This window comes from Temnothorax curvispinosus, unplaced genomic scaffold (assembly GCF_003070985.1).
Source record: "Temnothorax curvispinosus isolate PA1 unplaced genomic scaffold, ASM307098v1 QBEX01016120.1, whole genome shotgun sequence".
NCBI lineage: Eukaryota > Metazoa > Arthropoda > Insecta > Hymenoptera > Formicidae > Temnothorax > Temnothorax curvispinosus.
In genome coordinates, this window is record NW_020225900.1 from 1 (window position 1) to 9,979 (window position 9,979).

Genomic DNA, 9,979 nt, shown 5'->3' on the forward strand with positions numbered 1-9,979 from the left:
TGTGCATTTTTTATTGTGACTACACATTGAAGTGCCCACCGCAGTGATTACAGCTGCCGAGATACTGCATTAACATGTAAAGCGACCGTTTATCCAGCTCTACTCGGGTACATCGACACGACGACTCAGGCTCACATGTGCGCGAGTGCCGACCGCCACGTGTCTTACCGGCTCACGGGCTAATCATCACGAGGAGGGCAATTAATATAACTGCCTCGCCCACTCACAAACGATATACAAAGACTTCTTATACAAAGACTTCTTATGTTTAGTGAACTCCGAAAGACTGCCCACCACTCTCAGGTCAGACTATATATATCTATTCTCGCATTAAAGGTGCGTTTAGATGGGAGCGTCGAGCGTCGAGCGTCAAGCGTCAAACACGCGCGCAGCACCCTTGCGCAGCTGTCTAAACGTGCAGATTTCAGCGTCTTGACGCTAATAAAGTGGCTAGTGACTAGTGACACGACTCGATAAAGGCCGAGTCGCGCTTTTGCTGATGCAATCACAATTTCCACTCAGACTTTGCTACGCAATTGTTAAACTTGTTAAACTTTGTTAAACAAACAGTGGCAAATCTGGCCGTATTGTCCGCTGAAAAGCGGCAGGAACCAATATAAAATAAAAAGAAGAAAACTCGATAAACGTCGTAGAGGTAAAGAGATTATATATTGAAAATTTATATTTATTCATATTTCGTAATAAATATTAATATTATTGATAATTAATATTTATAGAATTTCACACATGGCACATATTAAAATATAATCAAGTATTAAAAGATTAATTTTTAAAAACTTTTTTTACGTTCTCTTATAATAATATATATATATTACACATATATTAATATAAATTTTATATAATATAAAATAATACAATATAAATAATATATTAATATAAATTTTATGATCACTATAATTTCAAGCATATCTTATTTTACAGCTTTATTTCTAATCTGACGGCTCCAGTTGTTGATGCTGAAGGGCATCATCAGTTTGCTGATTATATACACGATTTCACATATTTTAAGACAAGATGTCATTTAATTATCGGTTACATCAGTGGGTATTACAATGCAATAGCATTGTTAATCAGCACTATCAGGAAAAAAAACAAGCAGAGTTAGTTGCAGCAATTTCAATGATTGCAAATATAATCAAATCAAAAAATAAAAGGAAAAGAAGATGCTGGATTTCAAAAGTATTTGCAGAAAGACAGAGACATGGATTTTATCATGCAGTACTTCCTAATATTAGGTTGGAAGATCTTCGTTTCCGAAATTATACGAGAATGACACCGATACAATTGGAAGAACTGTTGTCAATAGTAGGACACGATTTAAAAAAACATTATGTTGTGCGTGAGCCAATAAATGAAGAGCAACGTTTAATAGTAACTTTAAGGTAAACTCAAATTAACAATATTTCATTGTAAATAACATGTAATTAATGAAATTTAATAATTGTACATATTAGAATGGTTTAGGTTGTTATAATTGTTGTATTTCTTATAATGCTAACAGATATCTTGCCTCAGGAGACAGCATGGTATCATTGTCATATCAATTTTTAATATCTGTAAGCAGCATTACAAATATTATACGAGAAACATGTTCCGTTATATGGGAGCATTTGTATCCTATTGTGCTTTCACAATGTGATACAAACGACTTGAAAGAAATCGCGAACGACTTTGCGAATAAATGGAACTTTCCTCACTGTGTTGGTGCGATAGATGGGAAACACATCGTTATTCAAGTAATTGTTAAATTATAAAAGATATGTATATAGTAACTCTCAAATTGAAATATAAAATTATACAATAATAATATTTTTTCAGTGTCCAGACAACGCAGGATCAGAATATTATAATTATAAAGGCAGTCACAGCATTATATTACTCGCAATAAGTGATGCTAATTATATTATACGTTGCGTTGACATTGGTGCCCCTGGGAGGCAGGGTGATGCAGGTCTTTTCAAGAATAGTGCTATGGGCCTGTTCTTAGAAAGAAAGGAATTTAATCTTCCTTTACCCGAAGCATTATATGAAGATGGTCCAATTTTGCCATACGTATTAATAGGAGACGAGGCATTTCCGTTAACTGATTATATGATGCGACCATATCCAGGAAAAAATGGAATGACATTAGAGAAACGCATTTACAACTATCGTTTATCTCGAGCTCGAAGAACGGTTGAGAATGTTTTCGGCATTTTAGCCAGCCAATGGCGACTTCTGAGACGACCAATTTTAGCAAAAGTACCAAATGCAATAAAAATGATTCAAGCAATCGTCTGCCTTCATAATTGGCTGAGAAAGCATGATGTTGAGCGAGAAACGTATATAACACAACAACTTGTAGATAGGCCTGTAATAGATGGAGATATTGAAAACGGCTCTTGGAGACAAAATGTTGAAGATTTTCGTGCATATATTAACATTAGATGTACTCAAACAAGAACATATTCGTTACGCGCAGCTAACATTCGCGAAGAATTCTGTAGATTCTTCAATGAGGAAGGAGAAGTTGGTTGGCAAAATATTCAAATATACAAGTAAATAAATAAAATTTGGTAATTTATTATGATTCTATATCATTTCACATAATGTTTCATGTACATTTAAGACAGAGGTTACTTTTGTAAATAAATTTATTCGCAACGTGTGTAAATAGTCATACTATTATAATACATGTGCACATGTGTATAGTAAATAATTTATGACTACTATAATGTATATTTTCCTATCATCTATCGTTAGACAATCATAAAAGTATTATTGCGGTAACTAAATATTTTAAAGATAAGAATAACATGCTCCATAAAAACGAAAAATATTAGAAATATCAATGTTTTACAAAAATTATAATCTATATCATATTTGACAATAAACTATATATATATATAATTTAACGTCAAAATATTTTTAAATAACATTGAAAAGAGGAACATTTGTCAGTAAAATCTAAAGTTATACTTAAACATAAAATAAACATCAAGTTGTAATACTGTGTGATTTTACTTTACGTGACATAAATAACGTCTAATTATGAAATAAAAAAATTATACTGTAATATAATAAGAGTAACGTTGTTAAAATATTAAAATTATACCTGAAAATTATATTTATAAAAAAGAATAAGAAAAGAAACAAATATAAGAAAGTAGGAACATAGCAATTGCTAATGTTACAAAAAAGAATATAAAATTATCCACGTTGGTTTTGTTCTTCTTTAGCAATATCTTGTTGAAATTTCATTAATAGCATATTCTGCTTTTCTTGACTAAGTTTGAGCAATCGTTGTTTTATGTATATAAACATACCATCTAATGCATCTATTTCTGACAACTTTGGCAGGTTTATCACAGGATTATTGTCTTTGTTACAAAATGCTTTAGCTATACGATTAATTGATGAACTTAAATCATCATGAGCTTTAGCCCGATGTTTAGCAGGGGGTTCATCTAAAAAGGAATTGTTTGATATTTCTTTAATGTATATGAATTAACTGAACATTTTATTAAAAGATCGATCAGAGGTCAGCAAATAATAAAGAAAAACTCTGTAACAATATTAATACCTTCAGTATTTTTACGTTTTTCCATGTTGTCTGAACTGTTCTCCTCGAGAAGATTTCTGTTGGACTCAATAATTGGAACCGTCAGATTAGAAATAGAGCTGTAAAATAAGATATGCTTGAAATTAGTGATCATAAAATTTAAGATATATATACTACTTTAAGAGTTGTACATAAAAATTGATATATACTTTCTGCTTCTTGATACCGAACGTAAGAAGGACATTGCTTCAAAATGTTTCCACGTTTTTTGTGAACATGATCTAGCTGACCCACTAGGTTTTTTCTCTTCAGCCACTGCTTTACTGTAAGTGTCTTTAAGCGATTTCCATCTCTTTTTAGCATCTTCAGGACTCAAAAGACCTAATACATTTGTTAAAACATACTTTTAAAATATTTAATGTAACCGATGCTTTTCTTTGATAACTTAGGCTTATGTAAAATATAATACATACCATGAAGAGCATCAGAAATCTCTTTCCATAACTCTGCAATTTTGTGCCAACCACGGGCAGACAAAGGCAGTTTGTAATCGTATAAGGGCGGTCTGTTTCTTACTTCTTCAATCAACATTTCTTCCAATGCACTTTTATCTAATGTTGTGGAAAATGATTGTTGTGAATCATTTTCTGAAATATAGCAATCATTCGTGGGTAGATCAGACTCAGCTTCTACTTCCTTGTTCATTCGTATTACTTCTTTAAAAGAAAACTGACTATTTGGTTTATTATTAATTAAAGCAAGTTGTTCTTGATTGTCACATATCACTTTTGCCAAATATTCCCCTTTTTCTGCAATGTTGTACAAAAGTATTAATTATAAGTTTTTTAAATAAGTGTATGAAACTTATATATCATATAAATAAATTAATTATAGCCCTTACGATTAGTAGGATAAAACATTTTGGCATTTGTATCAATGGTTATACTATACCAATGTTGAACACATTTGTGATTAAAAATCTCGTTTTTGTTCACTTTGGACATACACACCCCACAAGTTGATGCCTATGAAATACAATGTTACAAAGAATTCAAACATATAGGAAAAGTATAAATGGATAGGATTGTGTATTTTATAAGAGAATGTACTAAAAAATTTATGAAAATTAATTTCTTAATGCTTGGTTAGGTTTTAATATGCGCCAATTATGAAATTCTATGGTAAATATTATCAATAATAATAATAATATCTATTACGTAATATAAATAAATATAAATTTTCAATGTTAATAGCGTATATAACCTCTTTACCTCTACGGCGTTTATCGAACTCGTGTTACTAGCCATTTTGCGTCAAGACGCTGAAATCTGCACGTTTAGACAGCTGCGCAAGGGTGCTGCGCGCGTGTTTGACGCTTGACGCTCGACGCTCGACGCTCCCATCTAAACGCACCTTAAAGACGGCTCAGACTGTGTTCTGAGTTACATTTTATATTACAGAATAATTATTAACACTTTCTACGCGCGTCCTTCTCATCCCGCTTCCATCGCCGGGATTAATCAGCAATTTCGCGAACATTTGGTCCCTCGAGCCGGATGCGTGGAACTTAAAGTGTAGCTCGGACACAGATCATGTGAACAGGGCATGCCTTTCACGACATGCCACGTGGACATTATCGCGTGCTTTTGCGAGTGAAGTACAGACATTCTCACGCGCGCTTGCGAGTGTTACACAAACATGTTTACGCGCTCCCGCGAGTGTAAATAGACATTTTCACGTGCTCAAGACATGACCTTAACGACTCTCGATTCGCATAGTGTTTTTCTCACGCGTCTCTCGAACGTTCTCGGTTCGTGCAGCATTTCTTACACGTGTCTCGACATTTCTCAGGTATTTCATCGTGCGCAGCTCAAGGACGGCTCAACATGACGGAACCCGAAAAGGCGGGTACGGGCAGTAAGGAGACCACGACGCCGCTGCTCGAGGTACCACGGGTCGCACATCGGGACGCCAAGCCTCACCCGTGCGCTTGTCCACGGAGCTCATCCTAAATGAACAGATTGGCGACGGTGCGGAATACTGGCGAGACGCCACCATCGTGTGCAAAGGGCACATCATTAGAGAAAACTTTCCACATCTCAATGCATCTCGAGAAGGTGCATAAAGCGTTTTTCAAGGAGCACGCATATTTTGAAGTTACTTGGCCGGCGGCGCTCATACAACATGAATGCTTAAAAACAATGTTCACTCCACGACGGCGCTATTACATGGCTGCACGTCGCGTTATTGCGTTATCAAGGGCGCATATCCAAACCATCGCAGTCCTCGCGTGACAATCAGCGGCTGCTGGACATCAACATCCCGTCGTTCAAGGCCGTTATCTACGACAACCGACGCCTCACCGACGTAGAAAACCTTCGTTATCTGCAACTCTCACTTGAAGGCACACCCGCTCAGCTCATCTCCGGACACAACGTCCGCTCATGTAAAGGCTCACGGGGGTGCAAGAAGTGCACCAACCGACATCACACGATGCTGCATGAGGCTTATCAGTCGAACTCATCAGCGAAGCCAACCACCAGCTCAACGGCGACAACTCAATAGGAAAATGGTGCAATCGTTGCTCACTTCTCTTTGGCCCGCTCACCACACTCAACATTACTCGCTACGACTTTGGCTCAGATCAGCTCATCAATTAATACTCAGCGGGTACGGTTTCTCATCGATTCAGGTTCAGAACTTACATTTGTTTCAGAATCTCTCGCTCGTCAGCTCAACATTACTCGTCATCATTCCGTCATTCTCATCACTGGAATTGGTGGCAGAAAGGCGACGCAAACTTGAGGAGTTGCATTGCTTAAGCTCCGCTCACTTCACTCAAGATTAGACGTCATTATTCAAGCTCACATTCTGCAGACGTTAACGAACATCCTGCCATTCTTCAACACTGCACCACAGGAATGGCCGCATCTCACCAAGTTGACCTCGGCTGATCCAGATTTCCTAACACCACGGCCAGTGGATATCATCATTGGAGTTGACTCATATGGGCAGATTATCAAGCCCAACATCATCAAACGAGATATATTGATGCCAATTGCCCAGCTCTCAATTTTCGGATGGCTCGTTCTCGGACCTGTCAATACATCATCATCGGCAATTGCTACCGTGCATCATGCCTTCGTGCAGGAAAGAGAAGATGCTCTTGACGACTTGCTGGCGAAATCTGGACACAAGAAGTGCCTGCGAGCAACAATCTTGATCTTACTCCTAACGAGCAAAGATGTGAAGAACATTTTAAGAGTACTGTTTTACGGGATTCAACAAGTCGATACACAGTTCGACTTACACTGAAATCATCACTTGATACTCTTGGCGATTCGTATCTCACTGCGCATCGATGTTTGAAAAGTTTACCAAGAAGACTCTCACGAGATGACAACTATCGACGTCTGTATCATCAGTTTATGACAGAATATCGAGAGCTCAATCACATGAAGAAGGCTTCACCCGTTTCCAGTCAGCACACACAATATTATTTGCCACATCACGGAGTGCTCAGACCAGACAGTGCAACCACAACATTACGTGTAGTATTTGATGGCTCGAGTGCATCTACCAGGAACCAAGCTGCATTACAGCACCTAGACATTAGATGTTTTGCTCTGGATTCGACAATTTCAACACTTAGTGGCCACTGACATCACCAAAGGGTATAGGCAGATCAACGTGCAGGAAGATGACTGAAAACAACGGACTCGCTGGATAGATGAACAACTCAATGAAGTGCCATATCATCTAACAACGGTCGATATCTTGATGACAATTCTGGAGGCGACGACACCGTTCAGCAGGTAGTCAATACTGCTCAACGGACTTGTGCATAGCGGGCGGCTTCCTATTAGCAAGGTGGCACGCGACTCATCAAGACGTACTCACTGCGGTTCAAGCAGAAAAAGACCAGGGCTCACAAATTACATTTGACGATTGCGTAACCAAAAGACTCGGATTACGATGGCTTTCTCAAGAAGATTCATTCACATTCTCAACAAGGATCTCGTCGCACACCGATCATCTCACCAAACGCCTCGCTTGGTCTGAAGTGGCTCGGATACTCGATCCACTGGGCTTTGTATCACCAGTGGTGATCAAGGCGAAGATGCTCTTGCAGGAGCTTTGGCTACATGAAGCTCCAATGGGGTGAACCACTGCCATCCCAGCTCTCATCACGGTGGCTCATTATCAGAAAAAAACTCACAAGCTTGCAAGCTCTCAATACCTCGGTGGTACATTCAAGGTAGCACCTCTCAAACCACATGGAGTACCTCGTCAGTGGAATTTCACGGCTTTTCTGATACTTCTCAACTGGCAATGGCTGCAGTCGTATTGATCACCGTCCACGGCTCTAATGGCGCCACGACTTCATTGGTGTGCTCCAAAACCAAGGTAGCACCGCTCAAGCGGCTCACCATCCCGAGACTTGAACTCACCGCAGCACTGCTGCTCTCAAGACTCATGCAATACGTTCAAGCTACCTTGAAGTTGAACGTCACAGCAACTCACCTGTGGACGGACTCTGTTGTGACACTCACGTGGATCAAATCTCATGCATCGCGCTGGAAGGATTTTGTAAAAAATCAAGTTTCTCAAATTCAAGAGCTCACTGCGAACGCACATTGGAAATACGTACCGGGTACGTCCAACTCAGCCGACTGCGCATCACAAAGATTAAGTACTGCTCAACTCCAAAGCCACTCATTATGGTGGACGGGACCACCGTGGATACTCACCCTTGAAGCATGGCCATCATAACCCGCGCTTTCGGACGAGTTGAGCGCGCATGAGGCTCGTCCTGGCATTGCGCTACATGCGGCCGCATCTCAACCGGACTATCACTGGGACCTGATATACACGTACTTAACCCCAATAAATTATTGATAAATTATTGAAAATAATAGCTCTCTGTTTCAAGTTTATCGCTTTCTTGAGAGGGTTCTGGGACGGGTCGTTGGACTCGCACTCTGCTTTGGAGAAGGCCAGATTATTCTGGATTAAGGCTACTCAAGCGGCATACTTCACGCACGAGATCAAGATGCTCACGGCCAACTCGAAACTGCCAACTGCTCGCGCATTCAATCGATTGACTGCGTATATAGACGCTCAAGGGATCATCCGAGTTAGCGGCCGCCTCAACCAATCAGCACTAGCTCAAGACAACAAACATCAGGCGATTTTGCCTCGCCACTCACGGTTCTCAACCCTGATCATTGCACACGCCCATCTGCGTACCCTGCATGGAGGAACACAGCTGACATTGGCTCATGTCAGGCAACAATACTGGATCATCGGCGGACGGGCTCCGGTGAAGTCTCATATTTTACGGTGTGTCGTGTGTGCTCGGCAGAGGGGGATCCGTGCTCATCAACTGATGGGCCAACTACCTCTCTCTCGGGTTACGCCGTCACGTCCGTTTACTCATACAAGAGTTGACTATGCCGGACCGCTCACCATCAAAACATGGAAAGGACGAGGTGCGAAAACATACAAGGGATGGATCTGTGTGTTCGTCTGCTTTTCCACCTCCGCAATTCACCTCGAAGTAGTCAGTGATTACTCATCAGAAGGATTCATAGCAGCCTTCCGAAGATTCTCAGCCAGAAGGGGAATTGCTCAGACCATGTATTCGGACTGCGAGACAACATTCATTGGAGCAGACGCCGCGCTCAAGAAAATGTTCATCCAGAGTTCCCAAGAACATCAACGAATCGCTCAAATTCTACAACATAATTGCACCAGATCACACCAGGTCATTTCCTCATTGGAGGTCCAATCACTACCATACCCGAGTCATCTCTGATTGACCTAGCAACCTCACGACTATCTCGGTGGCAGCTCATCCAGCAGCGTGTTCAACATTTTTGGGCACAATGGTCGGCTCATTATCTGCAACGCCAGCAGGCGATATCCAAGTGGCATTATCCTAACAACAACATCAAGGTGGGTTTCATCGTGCTGCTCACCGACGAACGCTCTCCACCGTGCAAATGGCCACTCGCCAGAGTAACTGCTTTGCACCCCGGCAAGGATGGACTCACCAGGGTGGTTACCCTCAAGACGGCCACTACGACACTCACTCGGCCAAGTGCCAAGCTTGCCATATTACCCATTTCAACCGGATGAAGGATCAAGAGTAAGGAATCATCAACAAGGTTGCTGATGGCGGGCGGAATGTTCGAGATTCCGTTAACGCTGCGCCGTCAGATCAGATGGCAGCATCGATCGGGTAACGACGCTAGATCACCGCGGCAGCTTGCGCCCGCACGGGCGCGCTCATCGCCAACGTCTTCCTCGCGATATTCAAATACAAGTACAAATGGCCGCGCAGTGATCAGACACACGACGTGTGCTTTGTGCATTTTTTATTGTGACTACACATTGAAGTGCCCACCGCAGTGA

General features: G+C 40.6%; 2 protein-coding genes across 2 annotated transcripts; one reads left to right on the forward strand and one right to left on the reverse strand.

The window, feature by feature from the left end:
- The first annotated feature begins 518 nt into the window (after positions 1-518).
- On the forward strand, positions 519-2,655 carry LOC112466383 (protein ANTAGONIST OF LIKE HETEROCHROMATIN PROTEIN 1-like). The gene is made up of 4 exons (XM_025034447.1): positions 519-655; positions 943-1,403; positions 1,523-1,757; positions 1,840-2,655. The coding sequence occupies exons 2-4, from the start codon at positions 1,036-1,038 to the stop codon at positions 2,560-2,562; spliced, it is 1,326 nt and encodes a 441-aa protein (XP_024890215.1). The 5' UTR covers positions 519-655; positions 943-1,035; the 3' UTR covers positions 2,563-2,655.
- Positions 2,656-3,210: 555 nt separating this feature from the next.
- On the reverse strand, positions 3,211-4,869 carry LOC112466382. The gene is made up of 6 exons (XM_025034446.1): positions 4,834-4,869; positions 4,464-4,587; positions 4,036-4,371; positions 3,772-3,943; positions 3,584-3,681; positions 3,211-3,467 (listed from the first exon to the last, which is right to left on the reverse strand). The coding sequence occupies exons 1-6, from the start codon at positions 4,867-4,869 to the stop codon at positions 3,211-3,213; spliced, it is 1,023 nt and encodes a 340-aa protein (XP_024890214.1).
- Positions 4,870-9,979: the final 5,110 nt, after the last annotated feature.

Coding starts and splice junctions, on each gene's coding strand:
- LOC112466382 (XM_025034446.1), bottom strand. CDS start 4,869: ATGGCTAGTAACACGAGTTCGATAAACGCCGTAGAG. Junction 3,944..4,035: donor GATTTCTGATGCTCTTCATG/GTATGTATTATA, acceptor CAAATGTATTAG/GTCTTTTGAGTCCTGAAGAT. Junction 3,468..3,583: donor AAAACGTAAAAATACTGAAG/GTATTAATATTG, acceptor ATTCCTTTTTAG/ATGAACCCCCTGCTAAACAT.
- LOC112466383 (XM_025034447.1), top strand. CDS start 1,036: ATGTCATTTAATTATCGGTTACATCAGTGGGTATTACAATGCAATAGC. Junction 1,404..1,522: donor CGTTTAATAGTAACTTTAAG/GTAAACTCAAAT, acceptor TAATGCTAACAG/ATATCTTGCCTCAGGAGACA. Junction 1,758..1,839: donor GGAAACACATCGTTATTCAA/GTAATTGTTAAA, acceptor ATATTTTTTCAG/TGTCCAGACAACGCAGGATC.